This window comes from Trachemys scripta, chromosome 17 (assembly GCF_013100865.1).
Source record: "Trachemys scripta elegans isolate TJP31775 chromosome 17, CAS_Tse_1.0, whole genome shotgun sequence".
Taxonomy (NCBI): domain Eukaryota; kingdom Metazoa; phylum Chordata; order Testudines; family Emydidae; genus Trachemys; species Trachemys scripta.
Genome location: NC_048314.1, coordinates 5,596,696 through 5,616,162, shown reverse-complemented (window position 1 = coordinate 5,616,162; position 19,467 = coordinate 5,596,696). Strand labels below are relative to the sequence as shown.

At 46.3% G+C, this 19,467-nt stretch overlaps 1 protein-coding gene across 3 annotated transcripts in view; it reads left to right on the top strand.

Annotated features, from left to right (window-relative positions):
* Positions 1 to 19,467, top strand: part of PNPLA7 (patatin like phospholipase domain containing 7) — a gene marked incomplete in the record, with an annotated part of 370,650 nt that overhangs the window by 166,648 nt on the left and 184,535 nt on the right. For all 3 annotated transcript variants that reach the window (XM_034793933.1, XM_034793931.1, XM_034793932.1), the window contains 1 exon segment: positions 3,477 to 3,590. In XM_034793933.1, coding sequence (XP_034649824.1) covers positions 3,477 to 3,590 — 114 coding nt within the window.

Genomic DNA, 19,467 nt, shown 5'->3' with positions numbered 1-19,467 from the left:
CTTTTGCCAACAAAACGGGAGGTGTACACACTACAAAGTTACTTTTGGCGGCAAAACTCTGCTGTTTTGCTGACAAAATAAAACCACCTCGACGAGAGGCATATAACTTTTTGCAGCAAAGTTAAAGCGACAAAGCGTCAGTGTAGACACTGCTGTTTGTTTTGTCGACATAACTGGCTTCCACCAGTATCCCACAATGCCTACCATGACCGCTCTGCTCAGTGTTTTGATCTCTGCTGCCCTGCAGGCATGTGCCCCTCCCCTTTCAAAGCTCGGGGTTGCTGCTCCCTTTTGGGGAACAAAGAGCAAATCATTAGCATGGAATTCTCCTATTCTGCCCTGCACTAGGAGCACAGCTGCAGGCAGGGGGCTGCTGTGACATTCCTCAGCACGGAGAGAGCTCACAGAGCTGCTCAGGATGCTGCTCCCAGCAGCCAAGGAGGCTGTGGGAGAACTCAGAGGGAATCATAGAACCATAGGCAGGCAGGCAGAACGGGCTGCTTCCGTAGAGACTGCTTGTGCCGAGCAGAGGGGACTGACGTGGGGTGGGGGGTGTCCCCCTCCCCCACCTCAGGATAGGTCAGTCAGCCTGCTGTCTCCCCTCCCACAGACACACCACTCTCCTCTCCCTCCCACCACACACTTCAGTTGAAAAAGCTGCTAACAATCTAGTAGGATGCCCCTGGAACTATGGGATTGAGAAACCTGCATCATGTGATGCTGAACCAGCCCCATGAGGCACTGCAAACCCTTCCCAAATCACCCTGCAGCCAGTTGCCCAGTGGGATAGCCAACCCACAGTGCACTGCTCTCTGTGTCGATGCACTCTGCCGACACAAGGCGTTAGTGTGGACATGCAACAGCAGTTTTAATTAATTTAATTTAATTAATAACTTTTACTGACAAAACTTCATAGTGTAGGCAAGGCCTTAGTCAGAGATGCTCTGCAGGGACTAATGTGCCTCAGCAGGAATTTGCACTGACACCAGGCAGCCTTTTCAAAACAGAGTAGAGTTTTAGTCACCCAGAACACAGTATTGAAAGTCCTTAGGTTAGCAGAGAGAGGGTTAAGACATAGTCCATCTGGCCTAGCCAAGCTGCTTCTTGACTCCATTTCAGGCTCTGTCTCTCTGCCACTTTCAGTCCCAGGTGAGAACAGCCAAGCCTCTTCCAAAAAACAACTCTTATCCCCTGTCCTGTCTGTTCTTTGTCTTCACGTAGCCACACTGAGTTCACATATCTCCCCACCCCTCCGCTGGAGCTTCCCACTGTGAAGTGTTGATTGTTCAGTTATTAGGAGTTTTCATTGTCTCTCTGGATCTTCCATTGATATGGGTCAGCTTAGGCCAGTCCTTTAATCACCCATTATGTAGCCTCAGACAGCTAGGCAACACACCAATCTCATGTCTCCGGCACTGCCCCAAGAGCAGACTGTGACAGTGTACCCCATAAGGCTTTATGGAGGGGGTGCTTATAAATGTATGTATGACATAACTGGAATATGTTTTGTGCTGCCTGTGCCATGTAATATATCTCCGGAAAGGTTATGGTCTACTATATCTATTCATCCTATTTGTACATATATATCATTTTCTACTTGAGGTTAAGAATATGGGCTGTATGCTTGCTTGGTTTCTAAGTAAGCTTTGTGAGGCATTTGGTTAGCCGGTGATGTTGTAGCACAGGATGGGTTGTAGATCACTGATGATGCGTTGGAGAGGTTTAAGCTGAGGACTGTAGGTGATGGCCAGTGAAGTTCTGTTGGTTTCTTTTTTGGGCCTGTCCATCCTGGACAATGATCCCTCACTTTCACAGACCTTGGGAGGCAGGCCAGTCCTCGCCCACAGACAACCTGCCAACCTTAAGCATATTCTCACCAGCGACCACGCACCGCACCATAACAACTCTAACTCAGGAACCAACCCCTGCAACAAACCTCGATGCCAACTCTGCCCACATATCTACACCAGCAACACCATCACAGGACCTAACCAGATCAGCTACAACATCACTGGCTCATTCACCTGCACGTCCACCAATGTTATATATGTCATCATGTGCCAGCAATGCCCCTCTGCTATGTACATTGGCCAAACTGGACAGTCGCTACGCAAGAGGATAAATGGACACAAGTCAGATATCAGGAATGGCAATATACAAAAACCTGTAGGAGAACACTTCAACCTTCCTGGCCACACAATAGCAGATGTAAAGGTAGCCATCTTACAGCAAAAAAACTTCAGGACCAGACTCCAAAGAGAAACTGCTGAGCTCCAGTTCATTTGCAAATTTGACACCATCAGATCAGGATTAAACAAAGACTGTGAATGGCTATGCAACTACAGAAGCAGTTTCTCCTCCCTTGGTGTTCACACCTCAACGGCTAGCAGAGCACCTCACCCTCCCTGATTGAACTAACCTCGTTATCTCCATACTGATTTATACCTGCCTCTGGAGATTTCCATTACTTGCATCTGAAGAAGTGAGGTTCTTACCCATGAAAGCTTATGCTCCCAATACTTCTGTTAGTCTTAAAGGTGCCACAGGACCCTCTGTTGCTTTTTATGTGTATTTAGTTTGATTAGACATAGATTTGTGCATTTTATTTTATTTTACTTGGTGACTTACTTTGTTCTGTCTGTTACTACTTGGAACCACTTAAATCCTACTGTCTGTATTTAATAAAATCACTTGGGTCTGTGCTGGAGCAGACGGGAGTGTCTGGCTCAGCAAGACAGGGTGCTGGAGTCCTGAGCTGGCAGGGAAAACAGGAGCAGAGGTAGTCTTTGCACATCAGGTGGCAGCTCCCAGGGGGTTTCTGTGATCCAACCCGTCACACAGACTTAACCCTTTAGCCCTCATTGGGTAGCAATGTAAAGTACAGGGGGAAACTGAGTCATGCATGGGATTAATAAAAATATTACAGAAAATTCCTACTTCATCACACTCCCCTATCTATTCATCTTTTCTGACTCTGATAATATGATCACTCATATAGTTATAAGCTTTTGCACTGATGAAAAAAGTGTAATTACCAAACTCTGTTTTCCTTTTGCACATTGTTCTTATATATGTCAGTGTGTGGGAATTTATCAGAGTTCAAAGGGAATTTTTCTCCTTTAACATATTCAGCCTAACTTCCCACTACTGTCGAGTTTAGTTCCATGAAGAACAGCAATCTACCTAGATGAGGAAATGCTCATTTGTCAAAGACTCTGATTAACTGAATAGTTTTCCTGCAGCTGGATGTGGGTACAGTAAGGTATCAGCACAAGACCACTCACTAGCACTGGGCAGCTTGTTCTACTTAAGTACATGTTATCAAAAAATTAGGGGGGAAGGGAAAGGCCAGAGATGGGTAAAGCTGATTCCAGTGATCAGGTGGTTCTGTTCTGCTTTGTTGCATTTTTATTTGGGCAATGCTCTAAGATTTACCTTTGAAGTCTTCACTGTATTTTCTCTTTCTCCTCTGGCAGGTGGAGGCATTAACCCATCAGCCTAGAGCCACAACAGTACATGCAGTCCGAGATTCTGAACTGGCCAAGCTACCAGAGGGAGCCCTGACATCTATCAAACGCAAATTCCCACAGGTAAGGAAATTGGCACTCTTCTCTCTCCTGCATGCTTCCAAGAGCCAGAGCTCAGTTGTCTCCCTTTTAAAGAAAAGAGTAATCTTCCATATGCAGATGTATTTCTTCAATCTTGTTAGCTGTAAATAAGGTTTGTTGTGGGGGTATCTCTGAGCCTAGGGTTGAATTCTCAGCTGCTGTTCAGTGAAATACACGTTGCTTAAACATGAGGATGAATTCATGTACCGCTCACCAGGTGGAGCTGAGTAGAGGTACTGATTACTAGAAAGCCTAAATATTGTCTAAATAAGACACACCTTGTTTCAGAAGATAAACTAGCAAAGGGAGTTACGTGCATAACACAGGTTATTTTTAATGGGATATAAAGAAAATGAGGTCATGAATACTTGTAGTTTCTGAACTGGTGACTATAATTAGTGATATAAAAGAGTTATCTGCTCATCGGACAGTGCAAGATCGTTCCCTATTGTTTAATTTCTAATGCTTTGTCCAGGCCTATGTTAAATATCCCAAGTGAAAGGAGCTGCCTTCACTTCCTTTGGGAGATGATTCCCCAGCTGAACAAATCTTACTGTCATGGTATCTTTCCTGATTTAAACTCAAGCTCTCCTTATTTCACCTCATTGCTCAGAGCAATACTTCTATACCAGTCTCCATTGTCCTTCCCTTACCTTTGTATTTACAGATTTTGCTTTTCTCCTAGTTAAGTTCCTTTAATCTTTTCTTAAGTCTTTTTCCAGCCCCCTGATCATTCTGTTGCTCAACACTGAATTCCTTCCAATTTAATATCTGTCTGAAGCAATGTCCAGAATGGAACACTGTTCCAAGGGCAGGTTCATCAGACCTTCAAGCATTCCCTCATAAAGACATATTTTATTTTCCCGCTCCCTCAGACACACAGAGAAGTTGTATCTTTTGTTTTAATTATGGTGTTTTATAATTTTTCAGCCTTCCCTTCATATATTTTGGAATGTAATATTTTCTCCCATTGCATCATGCTCCAATTGGATGTCCTTGAAATCTAATATGTTGGCTTTTCTTCAAATATAAAATTTCCTTTGATAGATAGATATTGCAGAACAATGGTGATGCATTAACTGCATGCTATATGGGAGAACCCAATGGCCCATATTCTTAGGCCCTTATGTTGAACAGTACCTTACTCCAAGAATGGGCCCAGTTCAAGTCAGTGGGATTACTCATAAATTAGGTGCTACCTTTACTCATGCTAGGCATTGGACTCTGGCCCAATATTATTTCTATGTAGATTTCAGAAGCTGGGGGCTAAGGAGATAAATGCTGAGTTAATAGAGATAGCCATTGAATGAACTCCTCCATTAGTGATTGTTACTGCTGTATTCTTTGTGTGTTTTATAGTAACATTTTTAATATATCTGGAAGCAGTACACAGTTAAATGTTGTCTATATGCATCAATTTAGCTGTCCAGAGACCACTGGCTCCATTGATATTGAATGGGAGCCTATCTTCTAAAGCCACATATACTACTCCTGGGGGAATTCTGCACCACTGTGCATGTGCAGAATTTATGTCCCCTGCAGATTTCTTTGTTTCCCTGCAGAAAAATAACTTTCTGACGGGGAAGCAAAGGGAAGCCACAAAAGCAGTCATGTGACCCTCCCCAGCAGTATGTTTCGGGTGCCCAGGACAGCCAGCAGAGAGGTAAATCAATGTGGGGTGGGGGCGGGGCTGGGGAAGACATGGTTGGTGGCTCCTATCCTGCGCTGGGCTTAGCTGCCAGTCCGGGCTGGGGAAGACGGGACTTCCTCTTCCCTTGCATGGCATCTGGGGCTGGGTCAGACCCACTCCCAGATTTCTCCCCTGGCTGTAGGAAGCTCTGCAAATTCCCCCTTCCTCCCCCCCCCCCCCCCCCCGCTTCCTGCACCCCCGCGCTTCTTGCACCCATCGCTCCTCAGCTGCAGGGCGAGGGATCGTTGTACAGGGAGCTGCTCTCCCATCCGTCCAACCCACATGCATCCAAACCCCCTCATACTCAGAATCTCCTGCCAAGCCTCACACCCCTCCCCCCCGCACCCAGAAACCCCCAGACGAGTCCCACTCCCCCTGCACCTGGACCACCCCGATGAGCCACCCGCACCCAGATCCCCCTCTACCAAGCCCCAACCAGCTGCACCTGGATCCCAACCCTATTGAGCCCCACTCTCCCAGCATTTGGACCCCCCACACCCAGACCTCCCTGCTGAGCTCTATCCCCCCCCCCCCCCCCCCCCCCCCCCCTCTGAGCCCCAACCACCTTCACTTGGACCCCCCGCAGAGTCCCATTATCATTGCACCCAGAACCCCCCAACAAGCCCCTGTGCTTCCAGATCCCCCTGCACCTGAATCTGAGCCACCCACACCCCGATTGCCCCACACAGAACCCTCTCAACCCACACCTGGATCCCCCACACTTAGCCCCTCCACTCTTGGATCCTGCCTTGCTGAGCCTGCCTGCCCACACCTGGTGCACCTGGCATGGAGGGGCAGGGCTTTGAGGTGTCTCTAGGGTAGGCCCGGTCCTTGCGCTGTGCCAGGGATGGGTACAGCCCCACCGCTGAGTCCGTGTCCCAGAAGGGGAGCTGCACAGTGATCTCCCACCTCTGTGTAGCCAGTGGCCTGTGCTCCCCAATGCCATGCTGGAGCCTCCACATTTATTTGACCAATAAAATTTGCAGAATTTTAAAATATTGTGCACAGATTTTTTTTTTGGCGCAGAATGCCCTCAGAAGTAATATACCACTTTGACTGGTGAATTCTCTCAGCTACTGAAGACTGGAAGTCTTTGCCTCTGGGGTTTTGATGTTTGAGAATCTGATTTTGTTTTCCCTTGAGTCTATCAATACTCTTTCTTAGCCGACCTGGGCTGAATTTCTTCTATCCCCTGTAAGCCTGAGGAATGGGAATCTAATGCTGGTATCCCTAAATGTGTTGTGTGCATCGTGCTAGGTCATCCCACCAGCCTCTTGTCGCCTCTTCTTTTGTACTATTAATATTGATTTATTTAAATTTCTCCCCTTCCTAACACTGGTGACTCCCTCCCTCCAAAGCTCTGTATTTTTGTATCTGGTTGTGTATTATTTTTTAAAAATTGGACTGTATCAAAAATGTAGCAAAAATGCTTAAAATATTTATGTGTTGTCCCTTCCCCAAAGCCTGTGAAAGTGTTTTATGAGATTATTCTCTGAATTTTAGAATGTGTGTTCCTGCATTTAGATACCACGGAGATTGTTTTGTATTGGTATTATTGTTATGGGAGTATTTTATCAAGCCGCTCCAGCAAAGCTTCCAAAATTCTACTGCTTAAAATTCATCTTCTTGGTCTCTAAGTAGATGGCAAAAACTGGTGCTTATGTAGAAAGGTGTTTTTAGAATTCCTGTGCTTGGTTATTAGTAAGATTAAGATTTTGTCATGGTTATTTTTAGTAAAAGTCATAGACAGATTGTGGGCAATAAACCAAATTTCATGGAAGCCCGCGATCTGTCCATGGGGGAGGAGGGAACTGACATCCAAGCCTCGCCGCTGGGACAGGGAGCAGCAGCTGACAGCTCCTCCAGTCCTGCTGCTGCAGGTAGCGGGGGCTGAAGCCTAAAAAGTCTCAGAGGTCTGTTAAAGTCACATGACCTCTGTGATGAAATTGTATCCTTAGTTATTAGGCATTGGGGGCCACTGGATGTCTCTTACATATTCTTTAAGGCTGTTCTTGTGTCATCCAGACATCTAAATTCAATATACCATGTTACCTGGGATGCTCCTAGCATGTGGCTACTATTGTCAAAAAGGATGCCACTTGGGGATGATTAAAAGCCACTGCCATTCAGCTAGCCACAGTGTATAGTAGGGATGTAAATATCCCGCCAACCCACCTGCCACAGCCAGGAGCCTGCTCTGGCCTGCCCGCCGGGGCTGGGGTCCTGCCTGTCTGCTGCGGTCGGGGTCCCGCCAGCCTGGCTGGGACTGGGGTCCCTCTGGCCAGCAGGCCCGACATGGCCTGGGCTGCTCTAGCAGGCCGGCCACCGGTGTTAACAGTTAAGGTCTGGTTAATGGTAAGCCTAATGCAGAGAGCAATTAACCACTCAGAGACTTCAAACAGCAGGGCTGATCCAGCTCGCCAATGGTCAGAGCCATACAGCACTTACCAAGCCACCAACAAACAGACTTGTCTCAGCTGGCACAGAGAATTCTCCTGTCAGCTGCCTCCCTTCCTGGCTCTTGAATTGCTTAGCCTTTCAAACTGAGAGCTGGAATGGTATGAAAATCCTAGCTGGGTGCTGGAGGTCTGGCACTGAATGTTGGTGTTCTTGGAAAAGGCAGGATGTTGGCAATTTAAGAAATCCTCATGACAGACTGTGTACCCAGCTTTAGGTGCGATAAATAGACTAGCTTGCCCTCCACATGTTTGTTCTAAAGGAAAGAGGTAGGGTGATGTTGATCTGCCCCTGTCTGTGGTGCCAAAGCCAAAAGGTTTCAAGTTCAAAGAAAGCAGAGATTTAAGGTGAGTCTATAGGCTTTCAATGGGAATCATAGGACAGGAAGGGACCTCGAGAGGTCATCTAGTCCAGTCCCCTGCACTCCTGGCAGGACTAATTATCATCTAGACCATCCCTGACAGGTATTTGTCTAACCTGCTCTTAAAAATCTCCAATGATGGAAATTCCACAACCTCCCTAGGCAATTTATTCCAGTGCTTAACCACCCTGACAGTTAGGAAGTTTTTCGTAATGTCCAATCTAAACGGCGCTTGCTGTAGTTTAAGCCCATTACTTCTTGTCCTGTCCTCAGAGGTTAAGGAGAACAAATTTTCTCCCTCCTCCTTGTAACAATCTTTTATGTACACCTCTACCCCGATATAACGCTGTCCTCGGGGGCCAATAAATCTTACCGCGTTATAGGTGAAACTGCGTTATATTGAACTAGCTTTGATCTGCCGGAGTGCGCAGCCCCACCCCCCTTGGAGCACTGCTTTACCGTGTTGTATCCGAATTCGTGTTATATCAAGTCGCATTATATCGGGGTAGAATTGTACTTGAAAACTGTTACATCCCCTCTCAGTTTTCACTTTTCCAGACTATACAAACCCAATTTTTTCAATCTTCCCTCATAGATCATGTTTTCTAGACCTTTAATCATTTTTGTTGCTCTTCTCTGAACTTTCTCCAGTTTGTCCATATCTATCCTGAAATTTGGCACCCAGAACTGGACACAATTCTCCAGTTGAGGCCTAATCAGCTTGGAGTACATCGGAAGACTTCCTTCTCGTGTCTTGCAGATAACACTCCTGCTAATACATCCAAGAATGATATTGGGGTTTTTTTGTTTGTTTGTTTTGTTTTTTGCAATAGCGTTATACTGTTGACTCATATTTAGCTTGTGAGCCACTATGACCCCCAGATCCTTTTCTGCAGTATTCCTTCTTAGGCAGTCATTTCCCATTTTGAATGTGTGCAATTGATTGTTCCTTCTTAAGTGAAGTACTTCGCATTTGTCCTTATTGAATTTCATCCTTTTTACTTCAGGCTATTTCTCCAATTTGTTCAGTTCATTTTGAATTTTAATCCTATCCTCCAAAGCACTTGCAACCCTCCCATAGAATCATAGAATATCAGGGTTGGAAGGGACCTCAGGAAATGGGGTTGAATGGGGGCAGGGGTCCCGGAGGGCCAGTCAGGAAGGAGGGAGGGTTGGATGAGACAGCAAGGGGCAGTCAGGGGCTGGGGTTCCAGGGGCAGTCAGGGGACAGGGAGAAGGGGTGGTTGGATGGAGCAGAGGTCCCGGGAAGGGGAGGGGCATCAGGGAATGGGGGGGGGTGTTGGAGCAGGAGTCCTGGGGTGGGGGAGGCCGATAGGAGGTGGGGGCCGGACCACGTCCCCCTCCCCTAACCGGCCCTCCATACAATTTACGAAACCCGATGCAGCCCTCAGGCCAAAAAGTTTGCCCGCCCTGCTCTATAATAATAATAATTAATGGAGATATCCCATTTCCTAGAACTGGAAGGGACCTTGAAAGGTCATCGAGTCCAGCCCCCTGCCTTTACTAGCAGGACCAAGTACTGATTTTGCCCCAGATCCCCAAGTGGCCCCCTCAAGGATTGAACTCTCAACCCTGGGTTTAGCAGGCCAATGCTCAAACCACTGAGCTATCCCTCCCCCCTCTATGCCATTATCTGAATCACTGATCACGATATTGAACAGAACTAGACTCAGAACTGATCCCTGCGGGACCCCACTTGATATGCCCTTCCAGCTTGACTTTGAACAAGTTATGCACCCACCTTATAGTAGCTCCATCTAGCTTGTATTTCCCTAGTTTGTTTACAAGAAGGTCATGTGAGACCATATCAAAAGCCTTACTAAAGTCAAGATATACCACATCTACTGCTTCCCCTCCTATCCCCAAGGCTTGTTACCCTGTCAAAGAAAGCTTGACATGATTTGTTCTTAACAGTCAGCATGGATTTGTCACGTATCACCTTATTGTCTTCTAGGTATTTGTAAATTGATTGTTTAAATATTTGCTTAATTAATACAGAATAATAAGATATGGATACTTTCACCTTTAGGTTACCAGTTTGAATCCAGTCCAGGTGTGTAGTGATTGAATGTTGTTACAGCCTCTCCTGAGTGTTCAGTGACTTGTGTGAAATAAGTTGCTTTTGGTGGAGAACCTAGTTGGACAAATGAAAAATTGCCATTGCTTTTGGCATTCCTGTTGGCAACCTCAGCAGAGGATCAATGGGGCATATCTCATCAGCCAAGGATTGCATGCGTATGGAGATGGAAATACCCTTAAAGATGGACTTTCCTGGTTAGGTTGAAGTGATTAGAGAAGGTCATATGTGGGATGCTGCTGCTTTCCATGGGGCATCTGTTCTGGGACAAAAACAGCTACAACTACAGATATCGTTCTGGACCTCTCTTTAGCTTTTAGTGCCCTTTAAAGAAATGATGCATTCAGCATTTTTAAAGGAAATGGATTTTATTTACTTATTTTAGAATCTGCTTCCAGGCATGCCATAGTGAATTCCAGCGACATGACTTGTATCAAAGGACACCATACAAGAGTGTGATGCCATAGATTAGGGCAGTAATCTAGGACCTGAGTTGAGAGTGGTTTCACAAGTGTACTGCTTGGTTCTGAGTCTGTTCAAAACAATCCTCCATCTGGGATGGTGAGCCGTACTACACCCATTTGAATATTTCAACTATAAACTTTTCCTAAGTGGATCAAGCCTTCCCTGGGGGTTTCTGCCATGTGCAGTTATTTCAGTGATGTACTCCTGTCTCAAGACACTTCCCTCAAGCAATGTGTATACTGTTGTGTGCATTCATTACGCTTGGTACGGTGGCTATGTTCAATAGGGCAGGAGAGGCCATTGGCTTTCCTGGATTCACTATACTGTGTGTTCTCACAAGCCATTAAAATCAATTCTTTTTTACCACAGGAGGGATGGGGTGGGGGGAGAAAGGAGAAAGCAAAACCTACAGCTGAACCTTAATCACCAGCTGTGATCAGTCACAGTGATACTGGGAAACTGACAGTTTTCTGCAAGACACAATAAATCACAAGCAATCAAAGTCCAGTGGGTCTCGGGCAGTGCTTTGACACCTCTCTGCCTCTGGTACTTGTGAAGGTGCTAGGAATGGTTGAGGGCAATCAGAGAGTGAACAGCTAGTACTTGTTTTGACATTACTGTTGTCAAACCATTGGAAGTTTTCATGTGAAATCTCTTCTGAGGCTACTCAGTTTTGTGACAAGCAGGGTATCTCACAGGCTAAATGTTTGCTTGCCTTTGTTCATGTTCTCTGAGCTGCTGTCTGTCCCATTTGAAAAACAACATCTGGGCTGCTCTCTACAAATGTTCTTAACAGGCCTGAACTAAATGCTATAGAAGTGATCTAGATATAGTGGGAACTTAGTACAGGTAAGGCAGCCAGTATTACTACTTCACGATAATCTGAATTATGCCCTGCCTACCAGTAAACCCTTGGCAGCCCGTCAAGTCAGTTTCTTCAGATTTTTTTGAGTAATGGATAGGCAAAGGACAGGGAGATGGGATAAGCCACCAATGTGTTCTAGGGTCTCTAATATCCTGCAGTATAGGATTCAGTAAATTATCATTTAACATGGTTGAAATAAAGCTGACTTAATGGGTTGGTTACTGACTTTTAAACTCTAAATACCTTAACTGATATCCTGAAAAAGTCACAGGTGAAAATGTTTGGCTTTGCCCTTATCTCTCTGTGCACATCCCAACAATACTGCACCGTTGGGCGTAGCTGGCAATGTTTGGAGAGGACCAGTGTTGGGACAAAAATGGGTGTTGTTGGTTAGGACTAAGCTGCATTGGCAGAGCTGTTATATTGGAAGCATGTACAATGCCTGCATGGGGGCGAGGGGCGCATCAGATTGGGGAAAAAGGAATAAGGGACAGGGTCCCCTCAAATTATACTGCCATCATTCTGGGTTGGCCTAATGGACCCCTTGCCGGCAGGCATGGTGTTGCAAGAGAGCCCTTAATTGATTTCCCCCTAGCCCAGGGTATCATAAAGTCTGACCAGACGGCTAGATGCAAAAAAGCACCCTGTTGTGGAGGATCTTATCTATTAATAGAAAAGCCAATGCAAAACATAAACAAAACTTTCTCCCCCAACATCTCAGCTGGGTGAGTGGGTCATGTTTTAGTCCATCTCTTACCCACCTGAGTCCAGGGCTCACCTCTACCCAGGTTCTTCCCCAGGGGTTCTGGTGTTAGGCCTCTTGCCTCCACTGGAGTAATATCCTTTTCTGGAATTAGGTGTCTGGGGAAGTCCACCCACTGTGACTCTTCTCCTGGGATAACAGGTGATCCTTGCTAGGCTGGACTTCTGGCCAGTGTCTGGGAAACCCCTGGCTGACACTAGGCCCTCTTGGATGCTTGCTGACTGCAGCCGTCCAACTAGGAGCCTCCCCTCTCTAGGAGCATGTCTTACCGGCTTTCTATTCTGGTGGGTTCACACTCTAGGCTCTCCTCCTCTAGGCCCTCTGCTCTGCCCTCTCGCTCAGGCCTTCCCTTAAATAGCTTCTCCACAGGAGCTTCCTGTGTTCCTTTGGAGTTCCCTTCTAACTGAGCTTGGGGTAACATTTATTAGGTCCAGGTAAAGTTACCAGGTTAGGGTTACCATATTTGAACATTGAAAAAAGAGGACACTCCACGGGCCCTCCCACCCCGCCCCTATTCCAACACCTTCCCCAAAGTCCCCGCCCCAACTCCGCCTCCTCCCTGCCCCCATTGGACCCCTTCCCCAAATCCCTGTCCCGGCCCCGCCTCCTCCCCTGAGTGCACCACATTCCCCCTCCTCCCCTCTCCCTCCCAGCCACCCCAAACAGCTGCCTCCTCCCCGGGCTCCAACTTTCCTGGCTCCCGCCGCTCTCCAGCCCCCAGCCAGGAGCTTCCCCCACGCAGTAGCAGCCGGAGTCGGGAGAACGGGAAGTTGCTTCGGGCTCCGAGCTGGGCATCCCAGCCTCCCACCTGCGAGGCTGCATCCCAACCGCGGGCTATCTCTCTGGCCGGGCTGGAGCAGAGAAGTGCTGCGTGCGTGGCCCAGGCCTTGCCTGCGGGCTCAGGGGGGGCCTCCACCCCACTCCCAGCCGGACCTGGCAAGGCTGTGGCAGCTCAGGCCGGGCAGCTGCAGGAGACGCTGCAGTGCGGGCCCTTCCTGGGGGGTGGGGGTGGGGGGGGAGGGTGGGGAGCTCGGGCTCCTGGGAGTTGCCATCACGCGCCGAGAAACTTTCCCCTGCGCCAGGACTCTCGGGCAGTGGCTCCGCCGGGGGGTTGAGAGGGGTGGAGGGAAAGGCAGCCCTGGCTGCACGGACCGCTGGCGGGGGGACTCCTTGCACAGCTGGGGTGGAGGGGAGAGACTGAGGCTCTACCAGAGCTGCGGGGGATGCTTGGAGGAGGGAGAAGCGGACGTGGGTCCCCCCTGACCCGCAGCTGTCTGCAGAGACGCCACCACTCCTAGCCGTGGGGCACGGGGTTGCAGCAGCACTGGGGGGGAGGGGAGGTTGCAATCCATAGGCTGCAGCGAGCTGACACCCCAAGAGGAGAGGGGGCAGTGGGTAGGGTTATCATATGTCCATATTTTCCGTACGTTTGTATGTATTTTAAAAAATCCTCCTGGACGGCGATTAAGAACTAAAAAGCCGGACATGTCCGGGAAAATACGGACATATGGTAACCCTAGTCCAGGTGCTTGTTTGCTAATCTGCCACCTGGGGCAGTCAGTTACCCCCCAGGTGCGGCCTTCATAAGGCATTCATGGGCAGACTGGGCCCTAATTCCCTGTAAAGGGCAGCTGCCCTGGACACATACCCAGTTATGATGCCAAAAGAAGGGCCAGAGGTTTGCCTGTTTCCAGGGCTGAGAAGCTCTTGGCCAGGCTACTTCAAAGTGCAGATTCCTGCACTTAGGATGGAAGAATCCCATGCACTGCTGCAGACTAGGAACCGAGTGGCTAGGCAGCAGTTCTGCAGAAAAGGACCTAGAGGTTACAGTGGACGAGAAGCTGGATATGAGTCAACAGTGTGCCCTTGTTGTCAAGAAGGCTAATAGCATTTTGGGCTGTATAAGTAGGGGCATTGCCAGCAGATCGAGGGACGTGATCGTTCTCCTCTATTCGGCATTAGTGAGGCCTCATCTGGAGTACTGTGTCCAGTTTTTGGGCCCCACACTACAAGAAGAATGTGGAAAACTTGGAAAGAGTCCAACGGAGGGCAACAAAAATGATTAGGGGTCTGGAGCACATGACTTATGAGGAGAGGCTGAGGGAACTGGAATTGTTTAGTCTGCAGAAGAGAAGGATGAGGGGGGATTTAATAGCTGCTTTCAACTACCTGAAAGGGGGTTCCAAAGAAGATGGATCTAGACTGTTCTCAGTGGTAGCAGATGACAGAACAAGGAGTAATGGTCTCAAGTTGCAGTGGAGGAGGTTTAGATTGGATATTAGGAAAAACGTTTTCACTAGGAGGGTGGTGGTGCACTGGAACAGGTTACTTAGGGAGGTGGTGGAATCTCCATCCTTAGAGGTTTTTAAGGCCCGGCTTGACAAAGCCCTGGCTGGGATGATTTAGTTGGGAATTGGTCCTGCTTTGACCAGGGAGTTGGACTAGATGACCTCCAGAGGTCCCTTCCAACCCTGATATTCTATTATTCTAAGATGAAGCTTAGAATTCATGTAAATTCATGTACAAATGACTGCAGATTTTAAGTGGAGGGTAATTAACTATTGGAACAACGTACCTAAAAATGTGGTGGATTCTTTGTCCTTTGGTCCTGGAGTGTTTAAATGAAGACTGGTGTCTCTTTCTAAAAGATATTCTCTGGCTCAACCAGAAGTTATGGGCTTAGTGCAGGAATCACTGGCCTGTGCTATGCAGGTAAACTGGATGATTGTAATGGTCCCTTCTAATCTTAAATTCAATTAGTTTAGTTTGTGACCCAGCAAGTCTGTGCCATTACATGGCCATGTCTATCCATCGGGCAGCTTTGGGAGGAGATGTATGCTCACCTTGAACTTGCATTTGTTAATGTCAATGTTCTGAGCAAAGCTTAGCCACTCTTTCAGGTGAAACCTACTTTTCTAGGTAGAGGTGAAAGTTCTGAAATATTGGCTAGGGCAGGTACACTCCTAATATCATGTGGTTCTTCTGTGCTTGAGATTTAACCAATGAAAAATGATTGCTACTGCCAAAGACTTATTTCTTTCGAAAGCATCAGGTAGGGACTGATTATAAAATATCATAGCAATGTAATTTTTCCTGCACAAAAATTGCTGTAAAGTGATATGTATTTCTTTTATAGGACAAAGAGCGCAACTTTTCTGGGATATAATTCTATTCATTATCATTGGTTTGTATTTTTTTAAATGAAGATTGCTTTTCTGCTGTGAATCAACTTACTGCCAGTAAATTAATAGTGATGGTCTCTGTATGTGGAAATCTACTGTTGGGATGTTTTTTATGGAAATGATCAGTGAGCAGTATTTTTAAAAATTAAGTTATCTAAAGTGGAAAATTAAATGTAGATGCACTGATGGTGCTAAACAAGTTGTAAATTTTCCCAGAAGTCCAAACTATAGATGAAACAAAGAAAAGACAACATTTCCCACTGATTCATTTTTTAGAACTGAATTCTCATTAGAATGAGTTTTCAGGATGGTTTACAGTAAAGCAAATTAAATTTCACAGATGAGTGGAAATTTTTTTAGCTAAATCTCTGGTCTCGAAAGATCATATAGGTAACTCATAGCTGGAAATGGACCTAGAGAATTACAGGTTCCTTGAAATATAACAGTGCAGATAGTCGAGCGTAGGGACTGGAGTAGCTGTTAAACAGAGCTCTGGAAAAGAGGGATAGCAATGAAATTGAAATCATATGAGGTGGATGGAGTGCACAGCTGTGCACTTGTATTATAACTGGAACAAATTATATATAATTGAAGTACTGTTTAGCCCACTGTGTTGAAGGGTGTTCAGTTCTGAAGTTGAAGTAAGCCAGCTGAGAGTAGGCAAATATACAGCTCAGAGGAGGAGAGCTGGTGGGGTTAATCTATGAACATATTAAGAGGGCCTGGGCTGGGAGCATTTGGATATTAGGCTTCTGTTTAAAATTTTGCAGTGCTCGAAAGCACATTGCCAAATTATTAGGGGTACAGTTATCAAAAGCAACTAAGAGCCAAAGTGTCATTGAAAGTCAGTGGGACTTAGGCCTCGGCTACACTACAGAGTTAGGTTGATATAACGCTGCTTAGGTAAAATGCAACTCCCACCGATGTAAGTTGCCCGCTACATCGACTTAATATCTCTGTGCCCACTAGAAGTGTAGCATTTAGGTCTATGTAGTTAGGGTGACGCAGTGTCCATGTCGACACTGCACTACTTACATCACCTGTTGACTGACAGCAGGAGCCCCCCCTCCCCCACGTGGGGCTGACAGCTGGAGCCCCCTCCTCCATGGGGTTCCAGCTGTCAGTGCCCCACCATGACAGTTAATTTGGTGGAAGTGCTCCTGGTGAGGATGTGCATCGCCAAGAGAAGGAGCATAGTGTGGACATGAACCACTGTTTTAATTACGTATCAGAGGGGTAGCCGTGTTAGTCTGGATCTGTAAAAAGCCACAAAGAGTCCTGTGGCACCTTATAGACTAACAGATGTATTGGAGCATCAGCTTTCGTGAATGCTCCGTCTGACGAAGTGGGTATTCACCCACAAAAACTTATACTCCAATACATCTGTTAGTCTATAAGGTGCCACAGGTCTCTTTGTTGTTTTAATTACGTAAGTCAACTTAAATTTGTAGTGTAGACATGCCCTTAGTCTCTGAAGTCCCAAAGTCTCTCCTGAAAATTGGACTTAAGCTCCTAAGTCACTCCACATGCTTTTGAGAATTTTTACCCTGGTATATTTCTTAACCACCTCCATGAAAAGGAGTTCCCTGGATCATAACTGTAGTAGCATTCAGTGTGAAAATCTTGTTCTGATATCACAGTTAGTGGGATCACATCAGTGCAGGCTTCCGTTCTGATACTTTTACTCTCCTAGTCACAGTTACCAGATCCTGTCCAGCTCCACAAACACAATGGTTACTCAAGTGCACGTCTAACCTTTTTCAAAAGTTGTCTGATGTTTTAGAGAGTCTCAATTCCAAACCAGCTGACTTTTAGACGTATAGATTTTCCATGAGTAGTGGTGCAAAGACTAACTGACCAGTGTACTGACCGGTGATCTGCCAACAGCTGTGATTGTAAACTGGTTATGTGTTAGGAGGTCTGTTGAGTAGAATTGGATGTGGGTTAGCAGGTGCCATGGTGACTGTAGTGCACTACGGATATTGCAACACGCCAGAGATGTTACACTCTGTGCTAGTGGAGTCTACTGTCTGGCACCAGATGATGCACATCACAATAGAGATGAGTGAATGCTGCATTCCCAGGTGCATTCTTCTTCCTGCAAAGAGAAGACAGCTCACTCTCCTCCAGCCTGGGAGTGGGGGGAGGTGGAGTGGGGGGAGAAGAACCACCTCACTGAGATTTCTAAGTCTTGTCTACATTTTCAAAAATGGAGCCCAAAATTCATCACTGGTTCAGCTCTGCTGGTGGAAGTGATGCTGGAATCTGTAGTGTACAAGAAGACTCAGGTGTATTTCCCACCATGCCATCTAACTTGTAATCTGTGTAAAAAGTGGCTGAGCTCTGTCTTCACTACAGGATCTACTGTTGCTATGCATAGTGAAGTAGCCCTGGTGGAAAGTTACAAGTTCCAATTCTGTCAATATAGAGGCAGCCCTAGATGTGCTGAAAATTTCTAGACTCTTGTAGCCTCCTTTAGTCCAATTGTACTGTCCTGAGTGTTCAGGAGGCCCTTTGCTTCCCAGCTCCCTGCCCCTGGGCTCCCTGTCCCTGATGCCCCATCTCTCTTCTTAAAAACCAGGCTACTCTGCTACTTGCTCTCTACTCCTCTCCTGGCGGAAGTATAGCAGCTCCAGCTCCTCATGCTACTCATTTCTCAGGAGGAGCAAGAATGGTTTGTTCCTTGGCATTCCCCTCTCTATCAGAGAAGAAACCAGTGGTTCCCTGGTTGCACTTGGCCAGAATTGCTCCTGGACCTGAGGGAGTAAGTTGACTAAGTTGTGTTGTCATTGTGGTGCAGAATAAAGGTGGTTGGAAATTAACTGAGAATTTCTTCACCGTTAGTATTAGAATTCTTCCCACGGGCTTTGTATTAACTATGTTCTTCGCTGTGGGAGGCTATTACAATGCATGTTTTGACTGCTCTGAGTAATCTCAAAAGAGCTCAAGTCTCAGATTGGGAATAGCAGCAGCTGTGATTTATATTGGCATCTCAGAAGACTGAGGGCCAAGTCTTTTTCTAAAGAGCACAGTACCTTTTTATGAGAAAATGCTTGGCATATTTTAAAACTCCAAGGAAATCTCAGACCAGTTCCTATCTTAGATCCAGAATTGATGTTCTTGTATGTTTCCATGACAGCAGCATGGTGACTCATCCTATGATGGTAAGCAGCCTGCTTCTCTCGCACAGGGCATTGGAAAAACAATTTTTTCACAGCTATTCCAGGGGTGTAAGGATTGATTTAACTAGTAAGGCAAATCACGTCTCCTGGTGGTAGGAGCAGCAGACTGGGAATCAAGATATTAGTCGTTTGCTAACCTCCTTGAGCTCCTCTGGTGAAAGGTGCATTAGAAGTGCAAAATATGGTTAAATAGTAACTCCATAACTGTTATAGTAGATTCATATTTTGTAGGTGCAAATTGATACTCCAGCATGCCTGCTAACTGAATACAGTATGTATAGACATTATCTTAAAAAAATTCTCAAGTCATGGGGCATTTCCCTTGGGAGGTGGTTTCACTGTCTAATAGATTTCACTGTAGAAGGAATTTTTTCTACAGTTGAAGCAGTTAGCAGGATTGGGTTTAGCTGTGGAAAACCAAAATCCACAATTGCAAACCTAGGAGCTGTAGTACTGCAGCAGGTTCAGCTTGTAGCTGGGTGAGTAGTAAACTTTGTTATATTTGCTGCAGAGTTAGTTGATTTTTAATTCTAGCTGAGATTCCAAAATAAATGAGCTTGGCAGTCAGTTCCCTTGTGAGCAACAGCCAGTATTACTTAGCCACTGTACATTAATAAATGCTGTTCTGCTTTATTAGTATTCTCTGCTGAGCAAGGTTCGAAGATTGAGTTAGTTATGGACACTGATGGTAAGAGGTAACTTACCGAAGCAATCTCCTTAGGTCACTGCTAGTATGAGTAGGGCCCTACTAAATTCACGGTCCATTTTGTTCAATTTCACAGTGGCAGGATTTTTT